The sequence below is a fragment of the Rattus norvegicus genome, chromosome 19, assembly GCF_036323735.1.
Source record: "Rattus norvegicus strain BN/NHsdMcwi chromosome 19, GRCr8, whole genome shotgun sequence".
Lineage (NCBI taxonomy): Eukaryota > Metazoa > Chordata > Mammalia > Rodentia > Muridae > Rattus > Rattus norvegicus.
In genome coordinates this window covers 62,116,256-62,135,307 of record NC_086037.1, presented here as the reverse complement: position 1 = coordinate 62,135,307, position 19,052 = coordinate 62,116,256, and the positions used below count along the sequence as shown (strand labels likewise).

The following is a 19,052-nucleotide window of genomic DNA, read 5'->3' as shown; positions in this document are numbered from 1 at the left end:
TATTTTCCTTCACAGGATTGTTCATCTCCTAATGAACTGCACCTGCTTTCCCTAACTGCCATGAAAATGGACTGTTCGCACCTTGCCTGTGATGATGACACAGCCAACCCCACGGGATCTAAAATTGGATGTCAGTCCCCTAGCCTGTGAGGAATCATCTACATTAGGTTAACTGAGGTGGAAGACCCTACCTCTGGGTGGCACCATCCATGGTCTGGGGTCCTGCACTGAATAAAAGGCGGCGAGCTGAGCACTGGCATGCTTTGTTTCCTGACTGTGGATGCCACAAGACCAGCTGCCTCAGGCTCCAGGCCTTCAACGCCACAACTGACAGTAACTGCAAACAGAGGGCCTGAGTAAACCTTTCTTTCCTTAAGCAAGGGACTTACATTACAGCAGCAAGAACAAGAACTAATGCACTGCCCCACACCAACATTCCTGGTATTTGAGACATAAAAACTTGGCCTCAGCATGTGACAAGGGTGGGAACCGATAGATTCTGACCCCGAGGAATCAGTGGCTGAAATGAAGTGACCACAGCTGCTGGGGCAGGGCACAAGTGGCCAGCAGAGCAGCTGAGAGCATTCACCATCACGTGTGGCATGCCCAGAGGCAATGTCCTCCACAGCAGCCCAGGCGCACTGCAGTCCAATGTGCAAGCACTCCGCTACCCCCTGGGCTGATGCACTCACATGGGAGCTGCCCTGTAGGGCTGGCTGGGAAAGAAGCTTTCATCTGAGGGTCAGCTAGCCATACCTCATCTTTCTGTGCTTCCATGTCCCCGGTCACCGTCACCAGGGGCCTGCTGGGAAACCTAGGCTTATAATGCAATACAGACTCCGAAAGGTTTCTAGAGCTCTGACCTTAGTTCAGGTGCTGTCCTGACAACTAAGAGGCCCACCAGGTCCCACAGAGGTTCAGAAGCAGCTCCTGCCACAGCTGTGGCCCCACCTCTCCCAACATCCTCTCCAGGCTGTGACACTGGCACAGGCACAGGACACCTTTCCCTCTCCTCAGGGAGCCTGGTCTCCACTGCCAAGAAGGAAACATAGCACTGGCTTTGCTCTGATGCTACACGAGACGATCAATGTTTATCTTTGAGAGTTAGTGACTTGAAGGAACATGGAATTTACCTTAAGGAGGCCACATTTTCTAAAGAGAGACTGTGGGAACTCAGCATGCATTACTACTTAGTAGAGGGTTGGGGAAAGAGCTGTGGTGAAGCATCTACCAGAGAAGCATGAATGAGACTCTGGGTCTGGGGCCCAGAACCTACACAAAAGCCATGTGTGGTCATGCCTCTGTGCCCAGTGATGGGGGTTGAGGGTAGTAACAGCCAACTGGTGGGGCTGAGAGACTTTGTCTTAAAAATATTAAATACTTAAGGAAAATATATGTAAGTGTATTGGTGTTTCGCCTACCATTTCCCAGAGACCAAAAGAGGGTGAAGGATCCCCTAGAACTAGAGATGGCTGTGAGCTGCCGAATGGGTACTGGGAACTGACCCTGGGTACTCTGAAAGGGTGGTTCATGCTCTCATCAGCTGAGCTCTCTCTCCAGTTCCTTTACAATGTATCTTGACCAAACCCGCCCTCCAAGCCCTCTAGACCCCACAATACATGCTCCTCCTACCATCACGACCTTTCTAGGAGCTGTCTGCTCCTAGGCAAGCTACCAGGGGTCGCATCCCTGAAAGGCACAGCACCCCTTTCCCCAGGGAACATCAACTGTAAGAGCTCCTCAGCTTAGGCGAAGCCCTCTCATCTACTCTGGCCTTGCTGACAGCCTGGTCCTGTACAGGTACAGAGCTGCTGTGAGGTCACAAGTGTCCACAAGAACATTCCACAGTACTCCTCCAAATCGTCCAGCTCTTGGGCTCTTTCTGGCCTTCTGCAATATTCCCTGAGCCTTGTGAGAGGCAATACAGATGGAGAGATCCTGTCTGAAAAGGTAGGGTGGGGGCCATAGTGGATCATTCCTGGCATTGCCTCTGGCCTCTAGCACGTGCACACACACACACACATACGTGAACTACATGTGTAACACACACACGCAGGATGCTATGGGAACATCTAGACTGTTTGGGACAGGGAGGGAGCAGGCAGCACACATGGCATCCCAGGAAGCATAGTAATGAGCGCTCACAGTGATGATGACTCCAAGCCACTCCACTGAGAGAGAGGCAGCCATGACCCCAGCAGCACAGGCTGCTCAGCTCAGTCTTCTGCAACTACTCCTTCCTTGTCCCTGTGAGGTCCTGACAACGTCAGCGAGCCAGCCACTACTTCCCACTCTAGCAGCTATGGCAACAGCACTTCTAAACAAAGTGTCAACAAGATCAAATGTGGTGTTGACGCTGGGAGTCTGTGTTTTAACTCCCTTGTGTCAACTGGTACAGTCCACAGGCTCCCTCCTTGGCAGCCTGCTCAGAGTCTGTTGCTCCTCTGGATGGTCCTCTTAGTAAACTACTATCCCTGTCCAGCTCTGCACAAAGACAAACCAATAAATACCAGGGGAAGGTGTTACAGACTGTAGGCGGATGCTGAAACCAGCAAGACAGTGGGTAACTATCAACTCCCAGATCTACTTCCTGGTTACCGAGAGAAAGCTGCGTAGTCCAGGAGATGTCTCTGTGACCTGAGTCTGCTAGGGTTGGGACACCCCTGATGGCATGCAGTTTTAGATCTGACACACCCAGAGACTACGCTCAGCCCAAGCCGAGGGGCACCATAGGAAGCAACTAGTTCTCACCCAGCATCAAAGTCATGACACATAGGAAATGCTGAGGAAACACCACAGGACCCTCGTCTGTGATGCTTACCATCTTTTCATGGTGTTTGCATGTATATATGTATGTGTGTGTGCACGTGTGTGTGCATGTATGTATGTATGTATGTATGCAGGAATGTATGTGTGTGTGTATGCATGCATGGGTTTCTGTGTACCACCTCAGTGCAGGCACTCACAGAGGCTAGAAGAGGGTGTTAGATCCTCTGGATCCAGAGCTACTGGCCACTGAATGCTGGGAACTGAACTTGGGTCTCCTGCAGTAAGTGCTCTTGAGAATAAGGGGTCTGTCTCTCCAGCCCCCTTTCCTTGTCCTTCTTGATTCTGACTGCTGAGCTGCCCAGGTACCTTGGACAGCATCCTTTAAGTCAGAGTTGACTAATTTATATGATTATGTTGTGGCTGAAGCGTGGCGGGGATGCTCCAGAAACAGAGGTCCCCTGATCCATGGGGGAGAACCTGCCTCCTACTGGTCAGTTGGGTAAATGGCTCTGACAGGGTTTGCCACTGCAACCACTCGCTTTCCTTTCAAAGGTAATTAACACGTTGAAGATCATTTGGGAAAATATAAAAATCCATTGATTTTTTCCTCAGACTCTTGCCCAGTGACCCAGTACCTGGGGTCTGCCTGCAACAATTACTACCATTGTCAAGGATGGTGTCACTCCCATCTACATCTGTCTACCTTCCCGTCTCCCCCACAACATACACACTGGGGTCTCTTTTAGGTTGCCTAGCCCGGCTTTGAACTCATGATGCTCTTGTTTCAGCCTCCTGAGTGCTTAGCCTCAAGAACTTTCTATTTCAGTTCCCTTTACGGACGTTAGCTGAGATGGTTTTGTGCGGCACACTGCATCTCCTGTCCCATTTGTAAATACATTTGCTCATTCATTCATTCACTCGCAGACACACGCTGGCTGTTCAGTTTGTCCCAGCTGTAAGTCAGCATGGTCTTCTGCTGCTCCAATCCTGTAGCTCGGCCACTACAGTTTCTGAGGCTGGCTCTTTTTGGCCCTTCCCCATGTTCTGGCACTCCAGGCTTATGGAGTATTTTTCCTGCCTTGGCACCAAGCCAACTAGGTCTCTGAAGACATTAGAGTTTTAAATGTTATCTGATTCTACTCTGGAAACCTCCCTCTGGCAGCAGCAGGGTGGAAGACAGATGGTGACTGTGAGGGGAGGGAGGCAGGCCAGTGGGAGCCCGACACAGCTTGGGGTCAATAGAAGCTGGAGGCTGAGTGGGCAGTTACGGCCGGGAGGAGGGGAGGAGACAGAGTCCAGAAACCAGAGGGCAGAAGGGCTGTGTTGGCGTCACTTAGATGCTGAAGGAAAGCAGGGAGAGGGCCTCTTTGCCAGCAGCTCTCAGATCTCTCCTGGGGAGCCTGGTATATATTAAAGGTGATGGAAGGGGTCAGCAAGATGGCTCAGTGGGTAGAGTCCTGTGAGCCCGATGGCCTGATTCCAACCCTGGAACCCATACGAAGGGGAAGGAGAGAATCATCTCCACAAAATTGTCCCCTGACCTGCACTCCCTTGCCGTGGCATGTGTACCACTCCGTCATATACATACCTAAATATTATATGTATATATAAATTCGTAAAAAAATTGAAGGGAAATAAGGGTCTGAGGAGATGGCTCAGTGGGTAAGAGTGTTTGTTCTTATGGTAGGAAGACCTGGTTCAAATCCCGAGCCACTCACACGGACATGGCTCTGTGTGCCTGAAAGCCCAGGGTTTGAGGGCAGAGATCTTGCCTTAAAAAGTACGTAGGCGGGGTTGGGGATTTAACTCAGTGGTAGAGCACTTGCCTAGCAAGAGCAAGGCCCTGGGTTTGGTCCCCAGCTCCGAAAAAAAGAAAAGTACGTAGGCAACAACAGATGAAGACGCCTGACACACAGTTTACATGGAAGGAGCAGTGTGGCTACCAGGGTGAAGGTGGCCATGTATAGCTAAGTGACCTTTGGCTTGGGGCAGAGGAGAGGGCAGCAGGTGTCTTGGCACAGCTAGTGCCGCTGTAGGGGAAGGGGACAGAGTAAGGTCAGAACTCTATGCCTTACCACATACAGGGACAGGAAGGAGGAGAGCCAGAAAGTCGACTGTGGGGGAAACAAGACAAAAGCCGTCACTGGAGCGTAGAGGCGAAATGTCAAGAACGTGATGGGCAGCGATGAACAGGCCAAGGAAGAGAAATGTATTAGCTTCCACTGCGTCTGGAGATTACGTTCCACAGCTCTTCAAGGAACAGACAGGTTCAGTGGAGCCATGAAAGGCACGTTTAATTGCAGAGTGAAGGCAACAGGGGACTTACACTAAGAGAGCTGGCTCCTCAAGTCTTAGCTAAGAAGTGGAGGCCAGACACCGTCAGGAGGGACAGTCACTGTGCTTCTCGCTGGGGCACATGTGAGGTCAGGCAATGTGAAGGCAGGTATGCTTTCCAGTAGGGAAGGGATTCAGCAGAGATTAGCATGACAAGGAAAGGAGACAGAACACAGAACAGAAGCTTGAAGGAACAGGTTCCGTGTAAGTGAAGGGTTGGCGGCATCCACACTGAGTGTAGAAGACGGTAAGGCTCACACAAAACAGTCAACAGAGAGCCTCAGGCCAGTGACAGTGAAGCGATGCGCTTCCCACACAAGCAGAAGGACTGGAGTTTGGATCCACAGAACCCATGTAAAAAGCTGAGTTCCGGGTGGTGAGTAGCTGCTATCCTAGCTCTAGAAGGGTGGAGACAGGAGGATCCCTGGGGTTCACTGGAAGCCAGTCTAGCTGAATTGAGGGGCTCCAGTTCAGTCAGAGACCTTGTTCCAAAAGATAAGGTGGAGAGCAACAGATACCCAAAGTCAACCTCTGGTCTCAGCGTGGGTCATCGCTTGCACACACACACGCACACACTCGAGCCTTAGATAAATAAGTAAAGGAAGAAAGGAAGGAAGGAAGGAAGGGAGGGAGAGAGAGAACAATGGAGGAAGACACTGAATGCTGACCTCTGACCTCTACATACATGTGACACATGTGCAGAGGCACTACACATGGGAACATGCATAACACAGATAAACAGAGCACCATGTTTATGTTTCTGCCCCAAAACTTAAGGCTCTAACCCTGTAACAGAAAGGGTGGCAAATTCTACCTTGCTGCCTGTTTCTTTAAGACCTTTGAAGGAAGAATTTTTTGTCTTCAAAATGTGTTAGGACAAACAGCAAGGATACACAACAGAAAAATTACAGGACACTTCCAAGCTAACATGTCTGACCCTTAAAGGGGTCATGATTTTAAAATTTCTAGAGAGGCAAAATAATGGTTTTGCAAACCCACTTCCAAAAGTGCTAAATAATCATGACAGGTCTTCTTAGAAATGAGCCCTGTGTCACCCTTGTCCTTAGAAGACGGCACAGTCTCCCTCGTCAGGCATCAGACAGCAAGAACGAGTTTGGCTCAACCATCCACCGAGAGAGAACACAGGCCTCAAGGTCAGTTCCTGATACCCACAAGACACAGAGCAGAGGGAAGCTCGGGGTTTTCTGATGGGATCACAGGGTCACTATTCAGGGTGAGAAAGCGGAAACGGGAGCATCGACCGAGAGAATGCTGTATGATGCAGCAATACACAGCCCGGAAAGCGATAATTATGTGAACTTGCTGTGGTAGCTCATGCCTGCAAGGAGAATGAAGTGGGTGGACTGCTGTGAGTTAGAGGGCGTTATGGGCTACGGTAGGAGACCCCGTCTCTCAAACAAACAAACAAACATACACACACACACACACACACACACACACACACACACACTGTCCCCCACGTGGCTATGGGCATTTTTTTTTTTTTTGGTTCTTTTTTTTCGGAGCTGGGGACCGAACCCAGGGCCTTGCGCTTCCTAGGTAAGCGCTCTACCACTGAGCTAAATCCCCAGCCCCGGCTATGGGCATTTTTATTGAGACAGGAAGAGTTGATATGAAGTAAGTTCCAGGGAAAGCGTGAACACAAATAGTGTGCACACAGACATGACTACAGGATCACACCAGCTCACCACTCACGACCAGAAATAAACTGAGCTCAACTCTCATAACATCTTCTTTTTACACATGGGAAATACATTTTCTAAATTTAAGTACAGTTTTTGTAATTTCCTAGTCAGTCAGTAACATTTACATTTTCAAAGACAAGTCTGGAAAATGCATGCTAGATTTCAAGATGAGCTCAAAGGCCAATGGTGAGCCAGCAACTTCTGAAGCGAATTCTTCTAGAATGAAGCAAGCCAGAGGCTGGCTTTGGTTACACCCCAGTCTTCTGAAAACACAGGCGAGAGACGCAGTCATGACGAGACATGCTAACACTTCCAGATTTTTCTCCTTGAGAATTATTTCTCAAGATGTCATTGAAAAGTGGCTCCTTCAATGACCTTGAGACCTCATGCAAAAGGTTATGCCAGAAGTATAGCTCTTTGCCTTGGCTACTGTGTATATTACATTTCTTTTTTGTAGTTCTGAAGGCCAAGAGGCTGAAGACAGGTACCAGGGTCTCAGGCTGCTCCTGGCTCATCTACGAAGTCTTTCTTACTTGTGTTTGTATAGCAGACAGAGAAATGGAATGGGGGTTGGGAGGGAGGGATGTGGGCTAACTGTTCCCTCCCTCCCTCACAAAGAGTTCCCTGGGTTCTTCTTTGCTCCAGTATATAAATGGCACTAAATATCACAGACACTCCACATCCTAGCAGCAGGTTCGAATTTCTCTTGCTCTCCATTTTCTCCTTCCAAATGGAGCAGTGAGGAGGAGGAAGAGGAAGAGGAGAAGGGGGCGGGGAGCAGGAGAGGCGAAAGAGAAGGAGCGGGGATTTATGGCCTTTCAAACACAGCAAGCCTCCTGAATAAACACAGGGGACAGCAGAAGTTCCATGAGTTCATCCTTTCAGAGAAGTTCAAACCAGAGCGCTATGTGAGCTTTAAGGGCTGTCTGCGTTGCCTGAGTAGGAGCAACAGAAGTTAGTCCCTCACACACTTGGAGGGGGCTCCAGGACCAGCTTCCACTTGGCAGCACTGTGCTCCAGCTCCGAGCCACCTCTTTGCTCTGGCAGCTCCTTAATTTATAACCCGCTGCTATAACTGTCTCCAAACAACTTGAGGCTGCGCATGGCTTTCCAAAGTGTTGTCAAGGGAATGAATGCTTCTCCACTAAATCCCCAGCCCTGCCGGGACAGTGGCTCTCTCACTGCTGCTACTGCTTCTGAATACAGTTTGGTCTCTTCTCCATGGCCTCTTGGCACCAGAGCTGACCATGTTGTTGAACAGCACCTCAGCCCTCCCCACCCCCATCAGTTACTCTTTGTGGTATGATGGCTACTCTGTCTTCCTTCCACACCTATATACTCAGCCTTGGAGCGAAAGGTTTTGGCCGAAAGTTTCATCTTCCAGGGTGGTACACACAGCATCTTGAGGCCAGCACCAGCACTGATAGGTCACACCTACCTACCTCTCATACATGCATGGCCCACTTATGCCTCTAGCACCTCAGGTCTGGAAATACAAAATCATGGGCTTTCAAAGCAGCCAGCCCACTGTCTGTTCCCTCTGCTGGACCCAGGACTGATGGAGGGCAAACTGGAGCACTCTGCCACACATGGAAGGGGCCTGTGTGAGGGAGGAAATGATTTGACAGTGCTGAAAAAAAAGTTGTCGACAGAGGGGTAATTGAAGCAGGCACATGTGTGCATGCACGCATGCGTGCCCACACGCACTCATGCATGTGTAGGGCAGAGGCCGGGGTTTTGTCACTCTCTGCCTTGTTTTGAGGGATGAGGAACCTCACTGAGCCTGGAGCCTGCCAGCTCAGTAACAGGGACTGGCCAGGGAGCTCTGGTAGCCATGCGTCTCCACCTTCCCAGTGCTCCCACAGCAAGCACTTTGCTCTCTGAGCCATCTGAAGCAGGTCTTGAAGAATGGACATGAATTTACCCTCCTGAAAGTATCAGGGGGTCCAGAAAGGCACAAGCAGCCACAGGTCAGTCAGGAGCCACATATGCACTAGGGCGAGGCTCCGATGGATGGCTATCTACTGGCCTCGATAGCTATGCTCTCCCCATTCTGTCTTAAGTCTAGGTCCCCCAACCCTGCACTGAAATAGGAGCCAGCTGATTTCTCCTCAAGCCTGACATCAGCCATACCTAGGGCCTCCCCCTTGCCATGGGCTGAGAACTCCATTCTCCCCCTTGCCAGGTCACAAGAAGACACCACATTCCAGTAGACACTCTGTACTGACAACAGCTTAAGACTGAATAAGAACCTAAGCCAATGAGACCTGGTCTTCTAGAACACTCTGCCTCCCTTCCCTCTTTATGCACCCTCCTGTCCTGCACGGCCACAGACCTGTTCTACATGAACACCCCCACAGACCCATCTCCCTTCTCTCCACACCTTGCTCACACACGGCTTTCTTCACTTGAGATCCCAGGAGAAGTCCTTCGACCTCCTACAGCTAGGAGGTTAAACACAGCCTTTGTTTCACATCAGGAGGTTCTACCCTCTGCGGCAGTCCTGTAGAGGGTCCTAACCTCATCCAGCATCAGTGATGTGAGCACTTTCCATGGGTGGAAATGAAGACATCATCAGTGAGGTAGGGGACCACTTTGGTGCCTCCTTTTCTTCTCCACCAAGCCCCAATGCAGAGATCACCAATTCAGCCCCCTTGTTCCATCTACCGCCCAGCCCTAGTCCAGGGTACCCTACGTTCCATCAGAAAAACTACAATAGCCTCATCAAGGGCTCCTGCCCAGACTCCTCTAACCTGTTCTCAAGTGACCTTGAGAGAGGTGTATAAACAAGACTATAGACTGTTTTTCCAAGAAGCTGCCAGTGCCATTCACAACCCATCAGCTCTACATGAGCTCAATGATATCATGAATGTGCTCTTTTGTTCCCGCCTTTACTCTGCCACTTCCTAAGACAGGGAAGCATCACCTTATCTAGGGGCAGCGTGCCACCGGCATGCCTCTGGGACCACGGGCATGGTGGCCCTCTGCTCTGCTCTGCACTGCTCTGCAGATACCCTGTCCCAACTGCTGGTTCTGACCCAGCACCACTGCCCCCTGCTCTTCAGTTTAGATGTCTCCTCCCTCACAGGTACTTCTAACAGAACAAGTTCCTCGAAGCATCCCCAAAGCACACACTCCCTCCCCCTCTGCCTACAGACTGTGTACTGTGGCTTCCCAGTGGGGACTTCACAGGCCCTGGAACGCTGCCTGCCTGGCTCAGGGCAGGGCTGCATACAAACACAAAAGAAAAGGTTAGCAAGCCAGCGGCAGCACACCAGTCGGTCTTTCTTGCCACATAGGGATGGGTGCTTCGGTTGTACCGGAGGCCTCACAGAGACTGTCACTGTTTGCAACGAGATTTCAGAAGTGTCCATCAGTAAACAGAAGTTTCCTCTGTCATTCCTGACCTTAACCCCTCTGCTAGACGCTGGGACCACACTATGAAAAAAGTGAACACCCAAGAGAGTTTAAAGTCTCAGATGTGTTTATTCTTTCACTAGCTCCACAGAGGTAGAAAAGTAGAGCCAGCCTAGAGTTCCAGGTACCCAATCGTAGCTTTGACCCTGTTGCTGGAGGGCAGTGAATACCCAGTCAAATGGCAGGAAGGGCGACCCTGTGTGCCCTGGGAGAGCAGGGACCAGCACGCTGTAGCTGCCAAGACTTGGGATTACTCCTGAATGTACCTGCTGACGGTGGTCTAGCGCTATTTTCAGCCCCCTGAACAACTGATGCAGATCCCGTCGAGGCCCCCTGTTAGCTGTACCAGATACAGGGCACTGGAGACACTTCAGGCAGCACTCCTCCCCATCAGCACATGTGCGAAGGCACATGTGACACACTTGTGAACAATGCTGACCATAAATGGTGGTAAACACTGTCCCCGGAACCCTGGCTCCTATAGGAGCCAGAAGGAAGCATTGACTTCTTGCTCCTGGGTGCCACTGCAGGAGGGGACAGACAGCATTTTACACCTCCCTGCCACTAGCAAGTGCTGTAAGTTTGATGAACCACACACCAAAGAGAGGTCTGGAAGATGCTGCTGGAGGACAAAGAATCCACACCAGGAGGGTGTGGTGCACACCTGTAATCCTGACACCTGAGACATGTCGGCCAAAGCACTAAACTTGAGGCTATTCTGGGCTCTATAGCCGAGATCCTGCCTAAAGGCAGATAAGTAGGGGCTGGAAAATGGTTCAGTGTTAAGAATGCTAGTTATTCTTGCAGAGGACAGTTCTAAGTTGTTACTAATACCAAGTTGGGTGGCTCACAATCACCTGTAACCCAGCTCCACGGGCTCCGAAAGATGTGTGCACATGCACATACACACACAGAGAAGGGGGCGTCTGGGGAGGGAGGGAGGAGGTGGGATCTTTAAAAACGACATCAAACAGTCCTAACCCAACTCCCCGGAAGGAAAAGCTGGAGTACAGGGATGCTCCCTTTACTACAAAGTAGAAGCCAGGGGCCCCTGCAGCCTCAGACTCTGTCTCTGAAGATGAAGCTGGACCCCAGCCTACAGAAGACAGGGCAGACACAAGTATCAGCAACTCCTCTCGGGATTCTCACTGTTGTTTGAAACCCCACTGTTAAACCTCTGGCCTCATCTGTCATTCTCCATGGGTCAGAAGAGAGGCACACCCAACCTCATGTCCTCAAGATGAGGGACCAAGTGCAGAGACTGGCCAACAAACAATCAAACCACAGAAGTTTGGGGATACCTTGAGCCCCACAGAACAGTGTTCAATTTTCAGAGCAGGTGCTCACGGCAAATGCTAACAACTGAAAAACACATTTCAAGGTGTGTGAGTTTGTCAGCACTGACTCCTCTTTCAAGTTGTTCCTAAAATGGCAGGGCAATGCTTCCGGGTAGAGAAGAACCAGAGTAAAAAGGGCACAGTGGAGAGACAGCCTCCATCAGCACGCAGCTCCAGGGAAACAAAAGATGGCTCCCCTTGGTGCTTCTTAATCCAGCAGAGATGTTAAAACCAGCCTATCTATCCTCCACTTAGGCTGCACACCGCCCAACAAGGCTCTGTGAACTGAGTGTGTTTGTGTCCTGTGCACCTCTGTGGTGCATAGGGGTTTGTGAAGGAGAGGTCCACTCAGGCGCCTCCTTCTTCCTTTACATGTCTTCGATTAGTCTTCACCTTGGGTTTTATGAGAGAGAGCATCTTACAGTGAACCTATAGTCCACCATTTCAGCTAGAGTGGCTTGCCAGTCAGCTCTGGGCATCCACTGCCTCCACTAACTCCAGCACTGGGGTTACAGACGTGTTGCCATACCCAGATTTTACATGGATACTAAGGAATCTAAAGCCAGGTCCTCAAGCTTGCACAGCAAACACTTGTACCCACTGCACCACCTCTCCAGCCCTTGGAGCTTGCTTGCTCATTTGCCGTCAGTTCGTCCATCTGTCCGTCCGTCCGTCCTTCCTTCTTTCTCATGGAGGCTTTACATACCATATATTGACCGGGCAAATGCTTCACCTATGTATTCTGTATTCTGTTTTCTAGCATCTTTAACCAGAGCAAGCATTAATCCTTTTTCTCCAAAGGAGTATGGAGATTGAGAAATGAGTCTGCATTTCCTTCCCTCAGACCAGAAGTTAATCTTCCAGATTTACATTTTCATATACATGAGATATCTTGGGGATAGGACTCTCAAAACTGCATGGACTTTGCAGTTCTATATATATTTTAAATTGTGTCTACATTTAACTCTGACCCATATGACATAAGGCCAGGGAGATTTCAGATTTTTAGCCAGTATCTTTCCTACAGTCACTCTGTGACAATGTTGGACTTTTGTCACTGACTCCCACGGGCGATGTGAGGCAAACATCAGCCCATCATCATGTGGCTTGGTCACTCTGGCTTTGGAGTCAACCCAACTCTGTTCTGCAAGCAAGAGGGCCAAGAGCTGTGCTGGGCGATGTGCAGCCTCTCTCGTCTGCTAGGCCTGCTCTGTTCACCTGAGCTTTTCACCCTTTCCTTTCAGGCTTCCTACCACCTAGGAGGCACAGAACCATGGGAATCACTGAAGTTCACGGCTGTAACCTGAGCCTGCCATTTGTCACACCCCACGCCCCCACATCTCCGCCCTCAACCTAGAATCCTAACTTGCATATTATTCACTTATATTATAGCTTCAGTACACAAAATGATAGCCTTTCTCCCTGGAAAGATGAGGCAGCTCCCTGAGACTTGCTGCCTGCTACTCAAGCCAAATGCCTCCTTATTTGTCTTAATTATGTTTTCTTTATGGACTGTAAAGAGCTTGCAGGTCCCTCTTTGACAGCATAAGATCAACTGATTAGCACTCTGCACAATAGATAATGTGGTTTTGACTCCTAAGGCTTCAGAGTTCCTATGTGGAAAAGTACTTCACTTGAATCCTAACTATAAAATGAGAATTACTGTAAAAAGGATGAAGGAGACTGATGGGAAAACCCAAAATATAAGTAAGAGCCGAAGGAGTCAGGAGGGAGAAGGAGATGGAGCAATCAGACGGCAGCGCCAATCACCGCTGAGCTTCACCACCAGACTCTAAATAATACCGGGACTCTGGACAACACTGCCCCTCTGTCCCGGCAGCAGGCTAACAAGAACCATATTGATTTGTTTCTGCATTTGAAACCTTCCTCTCTAATCAGGGCATTCAGGACTACTGTGGCATTCACCGCTGTACACAAACAAGTACGTTTAAGCTGAGGGAGTGAAACCTAAAAGACAGCACCAGTTGAGAAATGCTTACTTTCCATAGAAGGCTAGACCAGAGCACTCTGGTGATCTGAAAGGGACCCAAAGGGGATCACGACTTTTTTCTTTTGAATTTTCCTTTTGAAAAACTCACACATTTGGTTTAACCAAACAAGGTGAAGAAAGACCACTGGATTTTTAAAAGTTAAATGTGTTCATTTAAAATGTGTGCACGCTTTTGTCTGCATAGCAGAGGACGTGTATCAGGAGTCAGGGCTCTCTTTGGTCCTATCATGCCTAGGTCCTAGAGATCAGACTCAGGTCACCAGGTTTGGCAGCAAGTGCCTTTACCTGCTGCTGCGCATTTTAAAAGACCTGACTCTGGGACCTTCGGGACAGATGTGCTCTTTCGAGCAGCTCCTAGGAAAGAAAGTCTTATAGTAGGCAGACACAAACAAACGACCCAGATCCATTGGAGGATGTAGGCTCAATTTCATTCCCATCACTGCAAGATCCTGACAAGACATGGGTACCATGAGCCTCAGAGTAATGCAGATTCAGACAGAGCCTCAGAACCTGGGATACTGGAAGAATCCTAAAAACTGCAGGAGACAACCCTGGTTCCTCAGAACCCTGACAGGGATCATTCAGGAGCTGCTACAAACTCAAAGCACAGGGAAAAGATGAAAATATCAAGGAAAGCAAAAGACTGTTCGGAGAACAGCACTCGGCAAAGCGTCTGGTTCATAGCAAGGACCTGTGTGGGCGTAGCTACCTGAGGGAGTGGCTCGGCTTCCGTATCACAGGAGCCAAGAGGGGCCAAAGTCTACTTCGTTACTTGTGTAAGTGACTCAAGAGAAAGGGCTTTGGAGCTAACAACATGCTCTGTATGCAGTGAACAACATTAGATAATACTTAAATCCCAGTGGCATTGAACTTTCTGATATCCCTGAAATGGATGCTAACAAGGTCTATGCTACTAAGAACTTGGCTCTCCAATAGAGCTCATGTTAGCCTCCTTCAGGATTTTTCTCCACACCACCCATGAGTCAATTCTAAGATTTAAATGGTAAAACAGGATTGTCAATACTTAGGCCTGGAATGTCCCCAAGTTCACAGTGTGAGACAAATGCTCCTTATGACACAATGCTGCCGGCTGCACTCATAAAGAACACTCAACCAAGTCCTGCAGGGCAAGGCAAGGCAAGGCGAGCATCTCGCTGCACTTTCACTGGACCAACCCGAAAACAAACAGCAAAGCCATTTCCATTGCCGGCTGACTCACCAAAGGATTAAAAATAAAATCTTGGGGAACTCTTTACTGTCCAAGACTGAATGGCAAACAGTATCATCACAGGTCCCAGAAATGTTTAAACCCTGCAAAGTCTACACAGGACCAGGAACCTGAGCAGAGCCACTTTGATGTCACTTCACAAGCACAGATTGATTCTCAAATCTCTGAATCACCCCCAAGAACTGCCTGAGAGGGAGGGCAGCGCTTCCCATTGTATTAACAGGACTGGGTTAGATACAAAAGGCCTTGGACGGAAAGCGAGGTAGCCTGTGCAGTGCTCCAAAGCAATGTCTTACACGTCAAGGAGCCATCCCCTGGGGGAGTCCGAGCTGCTGAGAAAGGAAAGATGAGGAGCATCATACCCACCAGCAGAGTCTTGCCATCTCTAAGGCTCGAAGCTGCACTGAGGTCTAGTTTCCCCAACAAGCTGTGGGCCTGGGAAAGCAGTCTGTGGGGAAGGCAGCCTTCCATTTGCAGAGCGGAGGGAGTGACAGATCATGGGAGGATCTGCCCATCTCCCCTGAGCACCGTGGCATTCAAACTTTAGAACACATGGGTTCAACATCAGACCTCCTTCAGCTGCTTATGAAGGATTTGTTGCCGAAACTGAATTTTCCTGCTTTCCCCCTTTTTACTGAAAATCCTTTTTTTAAACATGGCATGCTTGAAATTGGCTATTTATTGAGAGGACAAACACTAGAAAGCCCAAGAAAAGACTAAACCAGTAAGTTATACCGCGAGACCTTTGAATAGTCAGTAGAAAAGATGTTGATCGTGTCGTCCTATTCCCTAGAGTGATAAAGTTGGGAAGGCTTCCTAAACTACAGTTAGACCTCCTGTGACACTGGCTCTACCCAGGCTAAGAGCATGGAACAAACGCATACTTTTAGATTTATAAATTAAGAACATCACAGACCTAATTCATTTTGTTTCAATGCCATTTCAACAAATCTACATTTTAAAAGTCCAATAGCACTGCTGTCAAAAGTTATTAAACTGGGGACTGGAGAGATGGCTCAGTAGTTATGAGCACTGGCTGCTCTTCCAGGGAACACAAGTTCAGTTCCCAGCACCCACATGGCAGCTTAAGATCATCTGTAACTCTAGAGGATTCAACAGCCTCTCTGGCCTCTGCAGGTACTTCACACACGTGGTGCAAAGACACACATGCAGGCTAAACAGCCATACACATAAAACAAAAATAAATAAATCCAAAATTTTATCAAGATACATTGCGTGTATGAAATTATCCAAAAATAAAAATATTCTAAAAATAAATAAAAACGAAAAAATTAACCTTTGCTTTTAAGTAGTAATTCAGATTACTTTGGAATACCCTTGAAATTGATAATCTAAAAATATCACAGAAATGTTCTAGAATTTCAATAGTCACGCTGAATCTATCAATAAAGAAAATTCAGCTTATTGATAAAATACTAACATTATCTTCCCTACCAATTGTAAAAACTGGTTAAAAATCAAAACCAAAATGGCTCAGTCCATGGCCATGTTGACAAGCATTTAAGTCAGTGGTTTCCAAGCTGCAATTCTTTAATTCAGTTCCTCATGGTGTGATGAATCCCCCAACCACAAAAATTGTTTTCATTGCTATTTACAACTCTAATTTTGCCGCCATTATGAATCTCAATGTAAATTTGGTATTTTTTATGGTCTTAGGCAACCCCTGGTAAAGGGTCATTTGACCCACAAATGAGACTACTGATTTAAATAATAAAATACTATAAGCCATCAAGTGTTGGTTTTATCCCAAGTACAGCCAAATTCAACCAATTGTCATCTAGGACAGTGGGAGCAGGACACTATGAGTAATAAACTTGGGAGTCCACTGCTAGTTCAGCCACTGGCACCAGGAGTCTCAACATCTAAGTTGGTAACATCCTCTGAGATGTTTCTACTTGGAAACTGACAGACATGGATCAAAGGAGATCATGCTAACTAGTGGACAGACTTGCATGGAAAGCTGTAGAGTGTCTGAAACTCATTACACATTTCTTTGTAGATGTCTCGGAGATTAAATGACACAAAACAACACTGTGCCCCTCATTTGTCATATTTGATGAGCAGGAGGCCAGACTAAGTCATCCCCAACAACCCACAGCTAGACAGGTAAGAGCTGAAACATAAGCAGATCTCCAAACACCCAGCTCTTCTCAATCAGTTAACATGGAAATACAACAGGGCCAAACCTCTGAGGTCCACTGGAAAGGAAGGTGATCATTCATTCAACACATTTACTCTGGCACCAGGCACCAGTTCTCTGTGAAGGTCCCAGCAAGAAACAAAACTCTTTGGCCCACTGACTTTACACTGTGGCTCACAGAGATACAAGGTTTACTGCAGATGGAGACAGCAAGTGTTTCAGGATGTGCAACTTTCGAGCCAAGTGCCATTTAAGCATTTGTAACAATACAGCATTCATTGTAGTATTCCCAAGCATTTCCCAAACAGCGATTACTCTGGATACTGGAAAGGTCTGGCCTGGAAATTCAATTTGATTGATTGTCCTAACCTCTGAACTGCCAGCTATGAGCTGTCCTGTTGGTGATCTAAATTTCCTATTAACAAAGACACCTGACCCCCCAAGTCCACAAAGAGCCCAATGTTATAAGGTAAGACTAGGATAGAAGCCAGAAGTTTCAAGGGCACTTGGATTGCTTCTGACTTCGAAGGTCTCCAAAAGCAAAGATTAAGTACAGCTTATGTGTCGAGTTCTGCAGGGACAGAGCTCTAAGAACGGCATAGACAGAGTTTTCCATTTTCTGGCTTGCCAATTCTAGTGACATTGTCTACCATTAGTCTATATTTAACCAGCTTACTGGGCACTTTCTCCAGCTTTTAGTCCCCCTCCCCCCCCCCCCCGATATTAAAAGAGCAACCCAGTTTGCCTGAAGGAAAGTTGCTAAAGAAAAGACAGGAGCCCTCCTCGCAAATTCTGATAAGATGCTATAAGCTAGGTCTCAACCTTTTCATTAACCTAGTAAACTGGGCTAAGATTTGTGTCGCTGAAGTTTTATAGTGCCCCCTTGGTGGTTACAATCTCTGGGTCCTCGACCATAAGTGTATCCAAAGAATGACAGTGGGTCTTCACAAATTCGCAACAGTTTAACCTGTTTATAACAAGGGAGTGGGGAAGTGACAGTTGGGCTTTGTGGGTGGGGGCTTCCCACCGACATCTTACAGGGTTTCCTGCCTATGCCGCCGGTGTTTGTTTTGGCTTCCCGGCGCAAAACCGGGCGGGCTCACTGTGCGGTGAGTCGGAGGTAAACTTCTGCGGGGCTCCGCGGGCCGGGCGGGGCCTGTCGGGGCGAAGGGGCGGCTCTTCCCAAAGCAGCCCCGCCCTGCTCCCGGGTGCGGGTCCAGGACGGCCTGTACACCGTGTTTTGGAGCTTTTGGGCACATCCCGGGGGTCCGGGGTCCGGGAGATCTCGGTGGGGAAGGGGATCTCCGGGAGAGGCCCTTGGGCGCCGGAGGGGCGCGGAGGCAGAGCCACGGGAGCCGCAAGCGGCCAGGCCAGAGAGGGAGGGATGCGGAGGCGATGGGCGGCGGTGCCCGCTCACCTGATGTACGGGCTGGCCGCCGCCAGGATGTTCTTCTGCACCGGGATCTCCTCGCCGTCGAGGACCAGGTGCGCGTCGCAGAAACGCGCCTCCTCCCGGAACGAGCTGAGCGCCCGCAGCAGGCGCGCGGCGTGCTGAGGGTCGGACACAGCGCTGCCCTCGGCCATCGCGCCTCCCGCTCCTCCGCCGCCACCGACCCGCCCGCCCGCCCGCCCGCCCGCTTGCCCGAATCCCGCGCGCGTCCCCGCCGGCCACTCCGCGCGTCCTCCCGCCCGGACTGAGTGAAGCTCTGGAGTCAGAGCTGGAAGTTCAACAACGCGCCTGCGCCATCGGCAGCGCGTGCGGCCGGCGCCTTTAAGGAATTGTGGCGTTGCGTCATCTTCCCGCGACGCCCCGCGCCCCGCCCTACTTCGCAGCAGCCAATCAGAAGGGTTGGGCTGTGAGCTCCGGGCGCGCCCAGCGTTCTAGACTTGGTGCGGGAAGAAGGTTTTTAGCGGTTCGGCGGGATCGAATTCCTAGTTTCGGTGATCGAGTACTGAGTGTGGACGGGGATGAGACGCAGAGTGAAGCCGAAGACTTATTCCTTTCGCGGGAGTTACGCCTCGCTACGTTCACGTCCATTATTCCCGGGCAGAGCGTGGAGTCCGCCAGAAGCATTCGCTGAAGATGTCG

The 19,052-nt window shown here is 49.4% G+C and overlaps 1 protein-coding gene across 2 annotated transcripts in view; it reads right to left on the bottom strand.

The window, feature by feature from the left end:
• Positions 1-18,708, bottom strand: part of Gan (gigaxonin) — a 57,280-nt gene extending 38,572 nt beyond the window's left edge. Inside the window, exon 1 of one of the 2 annotated variants that reach the window (NM_001414939.1) lies at positions 18,381-18,708. In NM_001414939.1, coding sequence (NP_001401868.1) covers positions 18,381-18,547 — 167 coding nt within the window. In that variant the 5' untranslated portion in view covers positions 18,548-18,708. The remainder of the gene's footprint in view (positions 1-18,380) is intronic. The other variant, XM_039097774.2, reaches the window with a different exon arrangement.
• Between the last annotated feature and the right edge of the window lie 344 nt (positions 18,709-19,052).